Genomic DNA, 20,011 nt, shown 5'->3' with positions numbered 1-20,011 from the left:
CCTCTGTCCATGGGATTTTCCAGGCAAGAATGGAGCAGGCTGCTGTTTCCTCCTCCAGGGGATCTTCCTGACCCCGGGATCAAACCCATGTCTCCTGGATCTCTGCTACTTGGCAGGTGAATTCTTTACCACTGAGCCATCGGAGAAGCCCATGGGATCCTGAGTGGCAGGAGCCAGAAGTAAAAGCAAATTAAAAAGGAACACACAGATGAAAGAAAGGAGATGGGATCTTTGGCTATTTCTGCTGGTTTACTCTCCCTCTGTGGCCGCCTTGCAGTGATCAGACACTGCTTGATGAAGAAGATATTGTGGTATAGCATGGCAGCCCAGGACACCTCACTCAGTGAGTGGTTCCTGCTTGTAATACAGCACACCCATCTACAAGTAAAATCACAGGCAACCTGTCTATCTATTACACATCATGGTATGAGAATCGAGATGAACTAAGGTCATTTTGGGGGAAGGAACAAGGGGTATGTGCCTCCATATGGAATAATCTATTAATCAGTTCGTAAGTTCTCTGCCCATCCACTACACTGCTTTTCCAGAATGGCCCAGGTGTCCCCCTAGCACAGGCCCTTTGCGATTTCTGTCCCTACTGCCTAGAATGCTCTCCTGCTACTTTCCTTTGAGACCTCCACGGCAGCTCCAGTTGTACCTCTTTAGAGTACCATAATGGACCCTGAGACAGGGCCAGGTATTCATCAAGAGACCTCACAACTGGCATGCTACTCACGAGGTTATTTCTGTCTCTCCCCCCAAAGCACTGTAAGCCTTACAGGCACACAAAGTCACTCAACATTATTTAAACACACAACCTGCTAGATTATAATGTTAGGGTGTTTCATTCAACACTGGCATTTCAATGGAGGGTTCAGCCAGGTTCTTTTATTTTATTTTATTTTATTTTTTATTAGTTGGAGGCTAATTACTTCACAACATTTCAGTGGGTTTTGTCATACATTGATATGAATCAGCCATCCAGGTACTTTTACATCAAGTATCACAATTGCTGAATCATTGAGTACTGATTCTTGATAATCAGTATCAAGAATCTGGGAAATATATGGGGTCACTGCCACAAGGTAGGACAACTTTTACGGACAGAGGCACTCTGCTGCTCATAGAGATCAAGCACACAGGTTGACCTAATGTACCAAAAACTGGGAAAAATCAGTTTTCACTTGTTCTCTATTATTGGAATTCTCCCTAAACAAGTACTTTAAACTGGGAATTTTTACTCTTCTCCCCAAACCGTCCTATAAAAATAAACCAAGAATGAAAGAACGGGACTGCCCATAAAAGACAGGGTTAATATGTATAGATTGGGACTTAAGTCCCAGTAAGCAAAAAAAAAATGTTGCCTTTGTGGGTTTTTCCTCCATGCATAGAAACAACAGAAGTTAAAAAGATGTGGTTCTCTTAGGAGAAAAATGATGAAAACTATATCTGTCATACCTGAGGCAGCAAAGCAGAAAGTGGTATTCTCAAAGTCCACTCAAAAAAAAAAAAAAAAAAAAAAAGACAAGCTGCACAGTGAGTGAAGGAAATTAACTGAATTTCATTTGGTCTCTATTAGACCATTTCCCCTCTCCTCTCACCCTCCCACCAGTCTTTCTGAAATGCAAAGATTTATTTTAAACTCACAACAGCATAATAAAAATGGTCCTTGTAGGGGAGGCTGTGCACATGTAGGAACGGGGATTACATAAGGAATCTCTGTACCTCTCTCTCAAAATAATTCTAAACAAAAGTTTTTAAAAAGGTACTTGGATCAAGTTAAAGTTGGATAAGTGACATTTAGAGTAGGCAGTTCCTTACAAAACAGACTACGCTACTGCACCAGAGGAAATATGTATATACCACCCAGCAGCTTTTCTGGCTCAGGTAAAACCTCTCAGATCACACAGATGGTGACCCTGACGACCACCCGGATGTTTAGTATGAGTGAAACTTGAAGAAACACCTAATGCTAAACCTCACTGACTGTGAGCTTGCTATAATTATGAACACATGTAGGTGGCCATCACTTGTTTTTAACTATGTCTGGATCTGTGAATCTGCTGAATTGTTCAGTTAGCCATAACATCAGATCTTCTATGTAAATTTGAATGAATTTCTTGGTCAGGATGGAGGAGGAAAATTTTCTGTAAGGTAAGAAATTAACACAAGTCGGGACCATTAATAGTAATAAGAAAAAAACACACTGGCCTTCACTCATGACTTGGGATCTCTGAAAACCCGAAGAACCTTGTTATTTTGAAATCAACTTGTGTTTCAAGATTCAATTTTTATGCAGTAAAAAATATAGGCCTTCATATCCAACACATTCTGTAGAGTTTCACTCAATATTTAGCAGCAAGCAGCCAATTTAAACATGCTAATTATTTCAAGCATTCTCTCATTCATCCATTGCTAATACTTAGTGATTCTTGGTCCTCACACAGTAGTTCAGATTTATTAGGCACAAGCATTCAAGAATCATTTTCTAAACCGTAGTCAGTTCAATGCAGGGATCACTGGCTTTATTTTACATACTTGTTCTGCTCCCTTATTCTCTTTTATAGATGGTTTTCAAGTGGTTATTCCCTTCTAAATCACTGAAGTAGCTTTTTTCTTTAGAGCAGTTCCCAACTGCAAATGAAAATCTCACCAAGTGATCTAAATGGCAGATAGCCTTGAAGGGACAGGAACCTGTGACGTATGGTTTCATGACCAGAGCCTGGCCCACGGAGTGCCATGTCCCACCTCCAGGGAATGAGTACCACAAGATAGACATAATAAATACCTGACAACAAGAATGGACTTGTGGACACAGAGGGAGAGGAGAGGGTGGGATGAGCTGAGAGGGCAGCACTGACCATGTGTAAAACAGACAGCTGGTGGGAAGCCTCTATACAGCACAGGCAGCTCAGCGCAGGGCTTTGTGATGACCCAGAGGCGTGGGAGGCGGGGTGGGCTGGGAAGGAGACTCAGAAGGGAGGAGATACATGTGTACACAGAGCTGATTCACACTGTTGTACATGAGAAACTAACACAACACTGTAAAGTAATTCCACTCCGATAAAAACAAAATAAATACCTGACCAGAACCAGAGGAAGCCCAACCTCCACAGACAGCCATGTTGCATTATACCAGAACAGTAATCGCTCCTTCCCCACAAACACAGGCAGTTGTTCATCACTGAGAGTAGGACTTGATAAAAGACAATAATCCCCAAAAAGCCAACTAGAAGAAGGATATCTGGATTTCTTTTGAGTGCACAGACCTGCACGGTGACAAGCCCGCTTTACCCTCCAGCGCGGAGAGGACTGTGCTGTGTGAACAGGACAACCGCAGTTCTGCCACGGGACAGCCCGACACGTGCACCCCCGCCTCTGAAAAGGACCGTCATCCCATTCACAGAGCTCAGCGTCAAAGTCGGTCACAATTCTGGATTAGTCCACTACTCCAGTGGAAAAATACACTGGCGGCACAAAAATGCTGACAGTTTTTTGTTTTCTTTCCAAAAAGATGAACAAAACAAAAATGAGCTTTGCTTCTATTTTCTGAGCACTCCAATGTGACCTCCTCTCAGATTAGCAACATAAATAATAGGAAACAGCATAAGAAAATACGGTAAAGGAAGGCGTAGATACTACAAAGATTCTGAAGTAAACAATCATTAATTTAATGACTCTGAAAAAAAATTCTATAGCAATAAAGGTTAGGGCACAGTAGAATAAAAATGCTACAAGATATAATGTGGGTATATTTTCTGTACCTTAGAGATGAGGAAACTAAAATTTAGAGTTAAGTGATTTCCTCTAAGCCATAAAGACAGCACAAGAGCCTATGTGTTCTAATTTCTCTGGTTTCTTACTGCTGCTTCCTGAAACCTAGAAAAGGCTAGGAAAAGCCTGCTGGATCTATAGGTCTAAGTAAATAGTAACAACACAACAGTTTTTACTTGTGGCTTAAATTGTGTACATTCTAATAAATAAAAAGTTCTTTTACAAGCCTCCTACATAGCAAATATAACAGGAAAACCTGACAATATTATTTCTGCTACTAAACTGGCCATCAGCTGTGGCTGTTTGATCTACAGGGTCCTTTAAGAGAATGTCTGTTTTCGAAGGATCAGACAGCAACCACCACCAAAGAGGGGAACTGGAAACGGATGCTTGGGTGCCTCTCTTCTGACACCCCCACTCACCTGGATGGGTACTTCAGTGAGTAAGCAGCAGCCAGGAACCCACCTAGGTTGTGTCCAAGCAAGATCATTTTGTCCAGTCCAAGGGCACATCGCCACTCTTCAATGGATTCCACAAACTGATTCTCCACTTCTTCTGCATCACTGTCAAATCTGGGTCGACTACTTCGTCCAAAGCCCAGCAGGTCAAAAGCATAGACAGGTCTATTGGTGCAAAGATCGCCAAAATTCAGTGCCCAGAGTCCCAGACCTCCTCCAAAACCATGAAGGAGGACAAGTGGAGTCTTATTTGAAATATTATGAGAGAGCTTCAGTGTCCATATTTTATTTCCATTAGATATACGAACGGATCCTTTTTTGTATGTGCAGGGGACACCTAATGGGAAAATAAAAAGAGAAATTCTGTTTAGCCTCATGACTTCTGAGAAGGGGAGTAGTCTCAGAGCAACTGGAAATTAATCATCTAGGAACCATCTAGTATGCATTTACATGATTTTAGCCTTTATTATGTCAGCCCTTAAAAAAATGTACACATTTTATTGAACCAGGTAATTCTTAATGACCATATCTCACACCTTAGTAGGAAGAGCTATCTCAAACAAGTCTCAAGTACCTGTGTCCTAGGTTTCCTGGCAAGCCATATTAGCTCTTTGGACTTCCTTACACATCCATCAGTGGAGGGTGCTGGAGAGGGACATAGTGGTCACTGAATCCATTATTTTAAGGTCTCTGGCTTTACCGACAATAACAAAGTAACAGTACCTTGTATGTGTAGAACACTTGAAGGTTAAGCATTAAAGATTGAAGTCAGACTCAAAAGAAATACTTTTTCCTAAAAAGTCATCATGAATTTAGGGAAGGATTAACAGCATGCATATTGAACATGTGTTGAAATCTTAAGTCACCACAAGGTTTAGTAGAAAAAGATCACAGGGTATGGAAGGAACTCTTCAGTGTGAGTGCTGGGTAGTCTGAGTTCAGATCCACAAAAGTAAATACTTCAGAGAAAATAAATAATCACAGTTGTGTAGATAAAACATCGTTCTTATCCTCAGTGCTATAGGACTAAATACTTTAAATCTCCCCCCAAACTGACTAAAGATGGAACTAATTTGAAATCCTTTTACCTCACATTATCAATTGAACAGCTACACTTTAGATATATCCCTTAAAGATTTGTGCATATATGTCTGCAGGGGACAAATACCGGAGAGCCACGAGTTTCTGCACTTTAACCTGAGAAATCACTTTCGGTTTTGTCCCCACATGGTGGCAGAAAGGGAAACCCAGCAACTGTTGAGAATATTAACAGAGTCCACGTTACCTGAGTGAAGGGAAATGACAGCAATCTGGAGAGGAAGGTGAGCTGGTGTTAGTGCCAAGCCCAACCACACTGGCATTTTGAACACAGATATTGTGTGAGTATTCTCATAAAAACTACTGTGACCTCTATGAAAGCTCATCTCACTGTGCTCCTGTGTCTGACACGGGAGCGGGGGCCAGTTCTCCTATTTGCATCCCTAGAACCTAGCAGGAGGAAATCAGTATGTTCATTAGATACAGGAAATGAGTTCCTAGCGCTCCCACCCTGTTTTAAAAAAAATCTCCGGACAAGAATTTTTTCATTTAGTAAACTGCAATGACAACCTTCCCAGCTTTGGAGAGAACAAGATTACCCAATGGAGTTTCATGTTAAAAATCCATGTAAAAAGGCTAAATGTCCCCTTCCAGGGATATATCCAGTTACGGTCACTTATTCCTTAATCATTCAAATTTACAAACGAAATTCATTTGCGGCAGAGAGGATGAAAAACAGGTGTAAGTACCTGCACAAACATACACAATAATCACAGATGTACACCATTTAATCTCCTCCTCTAAACAAAACTACACAGTAAAGAACATTACTTGAAAGTATATCCACAGATACCTAGGAATACTCTGAGAGTACACGTGTGGGTAAACTTCAGCACTCACAAGAAACAACAAAAACAAAAAAGTTTTCGTACTACTATGAATGTCAACATAAAGAATCCTACAATCCTAGAACCAGAAAGAATTCTAAGGATCGCCACACCCACTTCCTCTTATAGGCAAAAACTAGGAGACTGAGAAAAGGGACTTGCCCAAGATCCTGTAAGCCCTGGCTGCAGCCCTGGGCTTAGAGCAGGTTACATGGCTGTACTCCACCATCTGTTCCAATAGACAAGGCTGCTTGCACCACAGCACCTGCAGAATGCTCTCAAAGCACCCCTGGTGAGTTGGGGACCCTTTCGGGAGGCCTTCCCAGGTCAAAACTATTTTCAAAATACTCTCAGACGTTACCTGTTTTTTCCACTCTCATTCTCTGATGGGTATATAGTGGAGCCTTCCAGAGAACACATGGTAAGTGATGACCAACAGTCTAAATACAGAAGCACATATAGACATCCAGGGGTCTTACCTTAAGCCAGACATTAAACAGATCTGTAAACTTGTAAACAATGTTACTAGTCTCTATACATTTGTTCAGAAAATAGCTATTTTTAGAAAACGTTATTTAAGCTGCAGTGCATTTATTGCTAGGGTTTTAAAGTAAATTAATAAGTTACCACAGTTTAAATTATACAGCTTTAATTTTTAATACAGTAACTATTAATAGCTATAACCACTAAACAAAGACCTTTGAGGTACTTCTTAATTGAAGAGTATAAAAGGACTTCAAGACCAAAAGGTTTGAGAACCCTTGACTTCTTTCCACACTTACATACTTACTGATGACATGAAAAAGGAAAACAAGTTCTTTGGCCAACAACTAACACACCACAGAATCTTATCTTCAGTTTCAAGGCAATGCAATATATTGGACCTATTTTAGTAAACGGCTCAGTTCACTTACAAGAAGAAAACCTTACATTTTAAAATTTTCTCTTCAGCTTCTTTAAGGTGTGAGGTTGACGTAGGGCACCATGTGGGAAGCCAACCAGTTAGCCATCCTGACCTAGAGCATCAAAACAAAATACAAAGAGGTGAGTTCATGCTCTTCTCAACTCCCAACTGCTGCACAGGGGGAAGAAAAGCAGAATAGAAAGCACACTGTGTGATGGGGAAGCTGTCTGCAGGTGACAAGTCCACCAAATAGGTACAGAGTGCTGTGATAAAGTACTGAGATACAGACAGCTTCAAGCGGAGAACTTCCATGTAGATCTCAAAGTCCATCTTACCTCCATGGACAGTCACACTCCACACAGTCAAGTAGGCTAAAAATGGACAGAGCAAGAAGAGAGAAAAAAGGCATTCCCCCACCCCACTGCCAGACAGTTTATCAGGGTGGAAGTACAAAGAGTCAAAGACCATGAGTTTGATCATTTCAATGGCAAGTTCACAGCAAATATAAAACACACTTTCTATGAGGGCAGAGAGAAGAGAAACCTTATTAAAGAATGAGATTAAAAAAAAAAAAAAAGGCTTCAAATCTCATGGTTAAGAGTAGAACACATTCCTAAAACAAATGCAGAGGTCGGGCCCATGTACAATCTACCATAGCATGACCTGGTTAACTATTAAAAGCTTTGGATTCCAGCAAACAGCAAATGATGAGAATGTCCCAAGCATCTGGTGGGAGATAGCTAAACAGAGAACAAGCAAGCAGGCCTTGGGCAAGAGGTGAGGAAAAAGGTACAGTGGGGCTCGTAGCAAACAGACGGGGAGCCTTCAAATCCTGACTCAGCAGCAGACGTAGGCAAATCCTGACAGGACACAGGACATCAGCGGTCATCTGACAGCTCCCAAGCGCTCGGCACTTGACCAGCATCACTTAAAGTGTGACCTTTCTCATGAGAGAAAAAGAATTCAACAAGAGGAAGCAGGTTCCAGATGAGACGCAACAGCCAGAATGAAGGCTCGGGCAACAGGGATGGAGACGAGAAGATGAGGAATGATGAAAAATTAAACCAGGTGAGGGTAAGAACTTATAACTAGAAGATGAATAAGTTCTGGAGATTGAATGCATGGCATAGTGATTACAGTCAACAATACTGTACAGTAGACTTCATAACTAAGAGACCAGATCTTAAATGTTCTTACCACACACAAAAAAGAGAATTATGTGATATGGTAGAGGTGATAGCCAAGCTATGGTGGGAATCATGCTGCAATATATAAATGGATAAATCAACACACTGTATATCTTGAACTTAACAATGTTACATGTTAATTATATCTCAATTTTAAAAATAAAAAAAAAAGCAAAAAAAAAATCTAATGGAAGAAACAGGAGACCCAACAACTCTAATACATGATAGAATGAACTCACTCTACAGTTACTTATTAAGCACACACTATCTTTACAGAACTATTCTATTCACTTGGGGCATATCAGTTACCAAACAGAGCTAACAATGATTAATTCTCCCTAAAGGGATCAGGAAGTTGTTTTTGGACTGGATCTTCACAAATAGGGTTTTTCTTTCTTTTTTTAAAAAAATACATGTTATTGAAGTATAGTGGACTTACAGTGTTTCAGGTGCAGAGCAAGGTAATTCAGTTATACAAATACACATTTATTATTTCTGAATTTATTTTCCATCATAGGTTATTACAAGATATTGACTACAGTTCCCTATGCTATACAGTAAAACTTTGTTGCTTGTTGCCTATCTATTTTTTAATTAAAAATATAGCATTCTAGTCATACTAAGTCAAATAGAATCAAAATGCCATAATTTTTCCAATTAGGCAAAAATTAATGTTTCTAAAATACATATATCATACATATTTATATATATAATGTATACAAAAGCTTTTCTACTACACTTGATACAGACTTGAAAAAGAACATCCAAAAAAAAAAAAAAAAGAAGAGATGGAGAAACTGGAGAACATAAACTAAATGAAATGGGAGCACTGAATATGAAATACAAAAAATGAAACAAACTAGATAAAAGTAAAATATCATCATATAGTCCAGTTGTTTGTAAACATGACTGCTACATTAGAAACATATCTGGAGCTCTGGAGAAAAAAAGTAATACCTGAGTATTTGTACTTTTCAAAAAATTTCAAGATGATTCTGATATGCATCTGGATTTTAAAAAGTGATGACAGGTTCTATTAGATCCTAGTTTTGGTGATACGGAGTTCTATTATTTTTCTGTTGATCAATCATGATACAATAGTATTGAGTAATACTATGATCATAGTTATGTAATCACAATAGTAAAAGATATTTATCAGCTTTCACAATCAATAGACAAAAAATAAAAGATAATTACAACTGCAAGTCATAACTGGAACATGACTAACAATATAAAATAATTACATACAATTTAGGGAGGGTCAAGCAGAGTGATGTGGTAAGTGGAAGGGCATAGGTGCACATGTTTTCATCAACCCAGCCAGTCTATGTCTTTTGGCTGGTGCATTTAATCCATTTACATTTAAGGTAATTATGACATTTAAGGATATGTATGATCCTATTACCATTTTCTTAATTGCTTTGGGTTTATTTCCTGTAGGTCTTTTCCTTCTCTTGTTTCCTGCCTAGAGAAGTTCCTTTAGCATTTGTTGTAAGGCTGGTTTGGTGGTACTGAATTCTCTTAACTTTTGCTTGTCTGAAAAGTTTTTGATTTCTCCATCAAATTTGAAGGAGTCTTGTTGGGTAGAGTATTCTTGGTTGTAGGTTCTTCCCTTTCATCACTTTAAATCTTTCATGCCATTCCCTTCTGGCTTTTAGAGTTTCTGCTGAGAAATCAGCTGATAGCCTGATGGGAATTCCCGTGTATGTTATTTGTCATTTTTTTCCTTTCTGGTTTTAATATTTTATCTCTGTCTTTAAATTTTGTCAGTTTGATTACTATGTGTCTCAGTGTGTTCCTCCTTGGGTTTATCCTTCCTGGGACTCTGTGCTGCCAGAACTTGGTTGACTATTTCCTTTCCTATGTTTGGGAAGTTTCCAGCTATCATCTCTTCAAATATTTTCTCAGGTTCTTTCTCTCTCTCTTCTCCTTCTGGGACCCTTACAGTGTGAATGTTGGTGTGTTAAATGTTGTCCCAGAGGTCTCTTAGGCTGTCTTCATTTCTTTTCATTCTATTTTCTATTTTCTCTTCTGTGGCAGTGACTTCCACCATTCTGTCCTCCAGGTCATTTATCCATTCTTCTGCCTCAGTTATTCTGCTATTGGTTCCTTCTAGTGTATTCTTCGTTTCTTGTTTGTTTGCTCTTAAATTCTTCTAGGTCTTTGGTAAACATTTCTTGTATCCTCTCAATCTTTGCCTCCATTCTTTTCCCAAGATCCTCGATCTTCTTCACTATCATTATTCTGAATTCTTTTTCTGGAAGGTTACCTATCTCTACTTCATTTAGTTGTTTTTCTGGGGTCTCATCTTGTCCCTTCATCTGGGACATAACTTTCTGCTTTTTCGTCGTGGTTGCTGCTGCTGCTGCTAAGTCACTTTAGTCGTGTCCAACTCTGTGCGACCCCATAGGCGGCAGCCCACCAGGGTCTTCCGTCTCTGGGATTCTCCAGGCAAGAACACTGGAGTGGGTTGCCATTTCCTTCTCCAATGCATGAAAGTGAAAAGTGAAAGTGAAGTTGCTCAGTCGTGTCCGGCTCTTCACCACCCCATGGACTGCAGCCTACCAGGCTCCTCCGTCCATGGGATTTTCCAGGCAAGAGTACTGGAGTGGGTTGCCATTGCCTTCTCCTTTCATCGTGGTTAACTTTCTGTAATACACTTTTTGTTTTAGCCACTGCAAAACTGTGCTTCTGTCTGTCCTTTGATGGATGAGGCTAAGAGGCTTGTGTAAGCTTCCTGATGGGAGGGACTGGCATGGGAAAAACTGGGTCTTGCTCTGGCAGGCAGGGCCTTGCTCAGTAAAGCTTTAATCCAATTATTTGCTGATAGGTAGAGTTGCACTCCTTCCCTGGTAGTTGTTTGGCCTGGGGCGACCCAGCCCTGGGGTCTACAGACTCTATGGTAGGATTAACGGTGAACTCTAAGAGGGTTTACACCAAGGGGGACCTTCCAGTGCCCCCGTTCCTGCAGTGAGCCCCTGCTGACCCACGCCTCCACAGGAGGCCCTCCAACACCAGCTTTGGTTCAGTCTCCGGTGCGGTTACTGCTGCTCTCCTCTGGGTCTTCGTGTGCTCAGAATTTTGTTTGTGCCCTCAAAGACTGGAGTCTCTGTTTTCCCTCAGTCCTCTGGAAAGGCTATAATCAAATCCCGCTGGCCCTCAAGGCCAGATTCCCTGGGGATTCCCAGTCCCTTTTTCTGATCCCCAGGCTGGAAAGCCTCATGTAGGGTTCAGAAACTTCACAACAGTGCGAGAACTTCATTGGCATTATTGTTCTCCAGTCTGTGGATCACCCACCTGGTGGGTTTGGGATTTTCATTTTATTGTGATCGCTCCCCTCCTACCGTCTTGCTGTGACTTCTTCTTTGTCTTTGGACGTGGGGTGTCTCTTTTTTGGTGGGTTCCAGCATCCTCCTGTCCATGGTTGTTCAACAGCTAGTTGCAATTTTGGTGCTCTCACAGGAGGAGATGGGCACACATCCTTCTACTCCACCATCCTGAACCGAAACCAGCAGATATTCTGAAAGCTGCAGTGGCGGTTCAGGCATCCCCCGTGCAGGAAAGGCATGAGCACGTGTACACAATGAAGTATGCCGTGCATGTGGCGAGCTGACAAGGGCACTGTTGCCAAAGGCTGCTCTAACAAATTACCACGTGCTTCAAGCCACAGAAATTCATTCTGTCACAGCTCTGGAGACCCGAAGTCTGAATTCAGTGTCACTGGGCTGAAACCTAGCTGCTGGCAAGGCCAGCCTCCCAATAGAGGCTCTAAGGGAAAAACTCTTTCCTAGTCTCTTCGCGGTTCCGGTGGCTGCTGGTATTCCTCAGTCCGGAGCAGCATCACTCCTGTTACCTGTGCCCCTACTACCTGCCTTCCCAGTGCTGCATGTCTTCTGCAGCAGGAAGTATGCTCCAAGGTAGAGTAAATACACCCAGTAAATAGTAGTTATTATACTGACAACAATAGCTATGATTCACTAACACTGATGAGGCATAAAATAAGAGTTTTATATAAGGTTCAGAGGGAGCGCAAAGATAAGAATTGACAGAGAATTGTCATTTTACATGAACTGCTTGTCTCAAAGGTGAGGCTACTTCCAGTTGAGCTGCACTGGGACCTGCAGCCTTGCTCCAGCCTTTCACTTGAAGCTTTAGTGTCATTTTTGGCATTTCTTATTCTCTGTCCTCTAGACATATAACATTCCCTGTCCTCTTGTTCCTGGACCTGAATATCCTTGGAATACACATCTCCTCTTCTTCCCATGATTCATTAGCCTCTTATCAACCTCAGATTAGATTCCATTTCTCCCACATACCCAAAGAGGATTAGATCAAGGTGGCAGGATGGACTCCTGTAATCAAGCTCTATTTTCTTAATTCTCAAGTTGTGTCCTCAAGCTCACATTTCCTCATCAGTATCCTCACCTAACTAAAATAGCCCTGAAGGTAAGGACTCACTGCATGCTCAGTTTCTATCCCAATACCTAGCATGTTAATATGCCTTCATGATATGAAGTTTTTTGCTTCACCTTAAGTGTACTGCTTGCAATGAATTAGAAGTGGATGACTGTGAAGCTCTCCATCTTAATATACAATTGGATTACACAGATGTATGTATGTATGTCAAAGTTCAGCAAATGAACACATAAAACTTAAGCATTTCATCATCACCAAAAAAAAAAAGGTAAAACAGTCTGAATTTGATAATTGGTTACAAAGAAGGGATAATAGAGGATTCCTAGGTTTCTGTCTGAGATGCCACCAATAACAATAGAGAATACATGAATAAGAAGAGCTGTGAGGGACTTCTGTAATGGTCCAGTGGTTAAGACTTCACCTTCTAATGCCAGGGGTGTGGGTGCAATCCCTGGTTGGGGAGCTCAGACCCCACATGCCTTGTGGCCAAAAAAATGACAACACAAAACAGAAGCAATAATGTGACAAATTCAATAAAGACTTCCATAATGGTTCACAACAACAAAAAAAATCTTTAAAAAAGAAAAGAATGGCATTGAATAGAAAAACATGCTAAGTTCTGAATAGGTTGATACAGCATCTACCACATTTTTCTAGGGTTTGTAGGCTCATCCTACTGCACTTCCCTTCCCTATAAAATTTCCCTAGGCATTATGTATAACAGGTGCTCAATAAATAATGTTTGCTGAATGACTAAGTCACTCACAATCCAAGATACTCTCAGTTCGGGCTACACCCATTTCACAGATGCGAACACTGAGGTTCAGAAATGTCACGCACCAAGCCCAAGAGTATACCGCTAGTAGGTTCAGTTCAGTTCAGTTCAGTTGCACAGTCATGTCTGACTGTTTGCCACCCCATGAACCGCAGCACGTCAGGCCTCCTTGTCCATCACCAGCTCCCAGAGTCCACCCAAACCCATGTCCATCGAGTCGGTGATGCCATCCATAATTAAATGACATAAATAGAGATGTGACTTGAACTGAGTGACTTCAAAACTCTTTTCTCAGGCGACCACCTTCCTTAAAACGTCTGAGGAGTTGTCATTACTTACAGAACAAAGTCATATTCCTCAGGCCCGCGCAGAAGATGCTTCACATTCCATCCACAGATTACCCTCTCCTCATCTTAAATCTTTTCACACTGTACTTTTCCAGTACCTCGTAACTCCCCAAATTTCATAATATTTTATGCCTCTGTGGCTCTCCTTCTGTCCAGAATACCTTGTCTTTTCTGAGATACGTACTATCCCTGATCCTGATGCCAAGAGTCATTAGTCACTCCTCTGACCCTTGTCACAGATACAGTTATTATTATTGCTCTGGTTACTTGCTTATGTATTTATTTTCCCTATTGCACTATGAGCATAATAAATGCTAAACCCACATTTAACGTCATTCTTATATTGCCAGTGCCAAAAACACTAACTGGCTGATGGCCATGTGAGTGCTTCATAACTGTGTGTGAAATGAAGGCCTTGGTCATAAGAAATAAAAGAAGTGGATGCAGGAAGGCAAATAAGGATCATTTCTGTAGGCAGAGAGCACCTCCAGTACCACCAGTTCCCATTAGAAGATAGGATGCGGGCAAGTTACAGGCCTGAACCTCCCAAAACAAAACAAAAAACAAACAAATGTCAGTGCAAAAAGGTCAGTCAAGAAAAGGGTAATCAACAAAATGAACAATTTAGGAAGGTGATCAGAAGCATTGTCCTTCACACTTTTTTTCAAATATATATAATTTTTCCTTTTTATCTGCTAGTCAAATTTCTTCTTGTCTTTTGATCTTTAGATATAAAGACTTCATAGTAAGTTTCATAACTATGTGTGCATGTATGCACATGAACACACTTACACAAAGAGGATTACAGGACAGGACTATAAGCAAACTGGGCTTCCCAGGAGGCTCGGAGGGTAAAGAATCCACCTGCCAATCCAGGAGATGCAAGAGACTCAGGTTCGATCCCTGGTTCAGGAAGATCCCCTGCAGCAGGAAATGGCAACCCATTCCAGTATCCTCCCCTGGGAAATCCCATGGACAGAGGAGTCTAGCGGGCTATAGTCCACGGGGCCACAAAAGAGTCGGACATGACTGAGCGACTAAACAACAACATAAGCAAATGTACTTGGTCAGGTTTTCATGGCAGGTGGGTTATACTGTGGAGAAAATATGTGAAAAGAAGAATGCTGGGGTTCCGGTTCTAGATGGAAGATCCTGCTCTGATCTCCTCCACACACACACTGAATCCACAGCTACAGATGGAACAATCTCCTCTGACAATAACCTAAAAGCTGGCTGAGCAAGCCCTCCATAAAAGGGGCACACCTAGAGAGAAACCACTTTGAAGCAGGTGGGAAAGGCTGAGACAGAATCTCACCGTAAATCCTACTATACAGCACAGCGACCCACAATCAGGAGGTAACACAAAACCCAGAGCTGCTTCTCCCTGAGGAGAAAACAGCTCATAACCCACATAGGGCTCCCTGACTTTACAGACTGGCACCTGAAAGAGGAGCCCCCAAAATGCCTGGTTTTAAGGCTCAAGGCCATGACACACATGGGGGGTGGCACACTAAGGAATGGTTCTCAAAGGGCTTGTGTGTAGCCTCACGGGCACCAGGGCCCAGCCCAGAAGCAGCCCTCTGAAAGCACCCCGGGTTCATGTGAGAGACTCGCTTCCTAGTCTTAACCCAGTTTTTAGGTTTGCTATCCAGAGGACACCCCTTCTTTCCCCTGGCTCTGGCAGAGGGGCTTGTGTTCCTGGGTGCCATGGGGCTGTAACAATCACAGAGACAGTTCTCGGAGATTACCACCCCCAGGACACCACACAGACAAAACCCACCCCTCATCTTTCTCAGAAGAGGCCTGTTCACTTGTCCAGGAGTTCTGGCCTAAGGAGCAGGCTTCTGGTGTGGCGAACATGAGCCACAGAGAACGCACATGAGAGGTGCGTTCATGGAGCACAGGCTGGGGGATGCCATTTTACACTCACCCTGCCTTGCTATAGCTCACCAGCATCTTCCAGAAGGGAGTTCGTCCAGTCCTCTGGGGCCCTGATCTGTGTGACTGCTGCCCAGGGGACACCTCCGGATCTGGGACCAGTGGGGAGGCTTCTGACTGCAGTCCCATCGCACTTCTATTTCGGTAGGGTTTTTTCCCCTCTGAGGTTTTATCATGTTTTTTCGTTTGAAACATATTCCTTTGTTTCCTCATTTTGGTTGATTCTCTGTGTTGGTTTCTATGCATTAGATGAAAAACCACCACTTCTCCCAATGGTAAAGGGTTGGTTGCAGGAGATGAATCTTATTGTTCAGCCCTGCCCTAGCTCCTGGCCATCTTTCAATCCTTTGTGATTGTCCAAGAAGCTAATTTTATTTTTACTAGTTCCCAGTAGTTGAGGGTGTGCCAACACAGTGTCCCAAAGGGGAAGATCTCAGTCAGCACCTAGATTTAGGTTGACTGGAAGCCAAACACTCAGGTATCAGTTTTTAAAGAACACAACAAAAGCAAAAATAAGCAAGTGCAACTACATCAGACTAAAAAGCTTCTGTGCAGCAAAGCAAACCATCAACAGAACGAAAAGGCAACCCAGAAAATGGGAGAAAACATCTGAAAATCATAAATTTGATAAGAGGTTAATATCCAAAATACATAAAGAACGCATGCAAGTCAACAGCAAAAAAAAAAAAAAAAGAAAAGTCCAGTTAAAAAATGGGCAGAGGATCTGAATACACTTTTTGCCAAAGACAACATACAGATGGCAAACAGACAGATGAAAAGATGCTCAGATCACTAACTTCGGAAAAATGTAAATCAAAACCATAGTGAGATACCCTCTCACACTTGTTAGAATGGCTATTATCAAAAAGGTAAGAAAGAAAAAAATGTTAGATGATATGGAGAAAAAGGAACCCTGGCACACTGTTGGTGGAAAATAGTATGAAGTTTCCTCAAAAAATAAAACTACCCTAGGATCCAGCAACTCCACTTCTGGGTATTTATCTGAAGACAAAAAAAGTAACTTGAAAAGATACATGCACCCCAGTGTTCACTGAAGCATTATCTATAATACAGTGACCAAGATACGGGAAAACCTAAGTGTCCATCAACAAGCTGACAGAGAGTGTACGTTACACAAAACATATACATAATGGAATATTATTCAGCCATAAAAAAGAATGAAATATTAACATCTATACAACATGGGTGAACCTAGGGGGTATCATGCTAAGTGAAATTAAGTCAGACAGAGAAAGACAAATTCATATGATCTCACTTACATGTGGAATCTTTCAAAACAACTATAACAACAATAAGCTCAGAGATAAACTGGTGGTTGACAGAGGAGGAGAGTGGGAAAAATGGGTTAAGAGAGTAAAAGGTAAAAACTTCCAGCTATAAAATAAGTAAGTCATGGGGATATAATGTATAGCATGGCAACTTTAGTTAGTGATACTGTACTGCATATTTGAAAGTTGCTAAGAGAGTAAATCTAAAAAAGTTGTCATCACAAGAAAAAAATTCTATAACTACGCATGGTTAACTAGATTGACTGTGATAATCATTTCACAATATATAAAAATACCAAATCATTATGTTACACCCCTGAAACAAATACAAAGATATATGTCAATTATGCCTCAATAATAAAAAAGAAGGATAGAAGAGAAGATCCATAATAGCCTATATTAAAATTAGGCTCCAGTCTAACATTCTCTGCTACCGGTTTCAAATCTTCTGAATTAACAGGAGGAAAGACCTCTAGGCATCTCTGACAAATGCTACCTATAACTTATTATCAAGGTATCAAGATAACAGAAAGCATTACTACTATCAGTTTATTTGCAAATATCGACAAATTATAAAGGAAAAACAAGTCTTCAGCAATGAAACTTCCAATTTATTCAACTGCCTGCTAAAGCTGCAACTAAAGCTATTGTTTTTTAGTTGTAGCTTAACAGGAAACTATAAGAATCTCATGCTCTTCAGAGCTTAAATTTAAAAAAAGTTCTTAACAAGATGGTCATCAACATCTATGTCTGGCCACAAGTACATGAACTAGTACCAATAGGAAGTTACTCACAACTCAATTTCATTAATTTTTTTCAGCAAATATCCCTCAATAACAGCACAGTTCTTGGCCAAAGAGAATCAGAGGCCAGTACAACAAAAACAACAAATACAAGTAAAATGAACTATAATCTACTATTGTTCCCCCTCACATCACAAACACATTGGGGCAGAGGAAACACAAATGGAATCTTTGTTTCAGTATTCAAATTATATATAAAAAATTTTAGTTTCTGAATGCCTACTATGCACAAGGCACTAGGGTTTAAAATGTGATGTGTCAGCCGTTAATATAGGAATCATGCCTACCTTCACCTATTCACCACTCATCATAAAACCAGTTTTTAAGAGATAGGATTGTTTTGTCTATGCATTTTGCCTCCCAGTGATTGCCTTAACTCAAAGAGAAGGGGCAAAATAATGTTTTTATGTTTGCAAGGCTATTTATTGCATTACATTAAAAACAAGGGCTCTTCAACCACAAGAGGGGACAGTAATAACTCTGCAGGTTTTTTACAGCAGCTTTTTCAACAAAGTAGATAATTTTTTTAAGTGGAGTTTTTCTAAAGTATATTTAAACTGAAAAAAATATATTTAACAAAATACAGTAAAAGTTTCTCTTCACTGTTAATGGAACTGTAAAGATACCTCTCTCCCCTTGGCCCTCATGTTTCTGTCTAATCAGTTTTTGCCTTAACTAGATGACAATGTTTTAAATAAATTGCCTTTCTTTTTTTCTTAGAGTTACTCTACAGGATTGAGTGTTAGCGCATAATAGGTTCAAAGGCACATTTTTAAAGAGTGCCAGCAAGGGTCTGCCTTTTCCTCCCTTCAGTTTATAAGCTTTTGCTCATGAGTTCCCACACCTTACTCAGCTGGCAACCTCTGCGGTTCAACTCTCTAAGACACCCATCCAACCTCACTTCCTGTCTTTGGGGTAAATTGACCCCATCTTCAAAGAAACCCTTTGCCTCTTCCACAAAATCTCCTATGCCATCCAGAGTTGTTTTTGCATTTCTCTGCTTACTTTGTGGAAGACTGAGATTGGAACTAACCACACAGTCTGAAGTTTGTCAGATGTCCAGCCATACTTCTGAGGGCACAAAATTCAAAAGAACAATTCAATTTACCATGGCCATGATACAGTGAACAAGATGCAGGACTGCCTCCTCAGAACTTTGGGAAATACACAGAAAAGCAAAAATTAACTTCTCTAATAAGCAGATGAATAGGAAACACCATCATACGTTGCTGAGGCCCTGACATCAGAAGAGATGAAAAGTGTCAGCTATAATATAAAGATAAGGCATTCACAATAGGGACTCTATCTATCTATGGCATCAAGATGATTTTATCATACACTGTCTTATCCATTGAGAACCAACCTCACTAGGAAGGCTGAGGACCCAAGCCCTAAAGCATCTAAACAAAATATTAAATAAACTTGCTTTGCAACGTGTAACATGTAAACAATACTTTCAGTGAGCAGACTTCTGAGTAAAAGCTTTAAAACACTATACCAAAGGTGGCAACTCTAAGGAACGCCAAATAAGATGTACTTAGCATATTAACAGTTTGTTAACCCAAGAATCTGATTTTAGGTATCCCTAGTTCTACAAAGAAAACTGAAACTTTCCCCCTGAATTTTCTATGTACTCTCTCTCTTTTTTATAAAATAGCATTAACATTGTACTTGTATCCTAGGCTATCAACATTTAAATTTCCTAGTAATTCCTGTTTTCTTGTCTAAGGCATTTGACTATCCATAGTATTACTAAATCTGAATTGCACAAACTGTAAATATTGTGAAACAGTGAAAGAGGTTTCAAAGTATTCTGAAGAAAACATACAGAAGTCTGGTCAGTTTCCACATAGTTTTGGCTACTTAAATAACATTTCTAATTAGGTTACAAGTAAAGAGAATTTCATTATATTACAGGCTTGTTTAAAATGGCCTATACTGACTGGTACTATCAAGAAAGAAAAACTATGTTTATTACTGCTTTCTATAAACTACTCTAAGCAAGCATTCTATCTACCTCATTTAGAGAAATGATGAGGTTTTCATTTTTAATATAAATATCCAAACTGACTAGAGTTATGAATACATGTATTCCTCTGAAATAATTCCTTAACCAGTGAATGACTGAAAACTTCCAGACTGAAAATGATAACCCTTGGGCAAATAAAGACCTTTTTTTCCTGAGAAAAGACTTC

At 40.4% G+C, this 20,011-nt stretch overlaps 1 protein-coding gene across 1 annotated transcript in view; it reads right to left on the bottom strand.

The window, feature by feature from the left end:
- The window catches only part of ABHD5 (abhydrolase domain containing 5, lysophosphatidic acid acyltransferase), a 39,750-nt gene that overhangs the window by 11,900 nt on the left and 7,839 nt on the right, over positions 1-20,011 (bottom strand). Inside the window, exons 2-3 of the mRNA XM_061127912.1 lie at positions 7,088-7,173; positions 4,197-4,569 (exon numbers count right to left, since the gene is read on the bottom strand). Coding sequence (XP_060983895.1) covers positions 4,197-4,569; positions 7,088-7,173 — 459 coding nt within the window. The remainder of the gene's footprint in view (positions 1-4,196; positions 4,570-7,087; positions 7,174-20,011) is intronic.

The sequence above is a fragment of the Dama dama genome, chromosome 24 (genome assembly GCF_033118175.1).
Source record: "Dama dama isolate Ldn47 chromosome 24, ASM3311817v1, whole genome shotgun sequence".
NCBI lineage: Eukaryota > Metazoa > Chordata > Mammalia > Artiodactyla > Cervidae > Dama > Dama dama.
The sequence above is the reverse complement of the archived record's forward strand: the minus strand, read 5'-3'. Positions and strand labels throughout refer to the sequence as shown.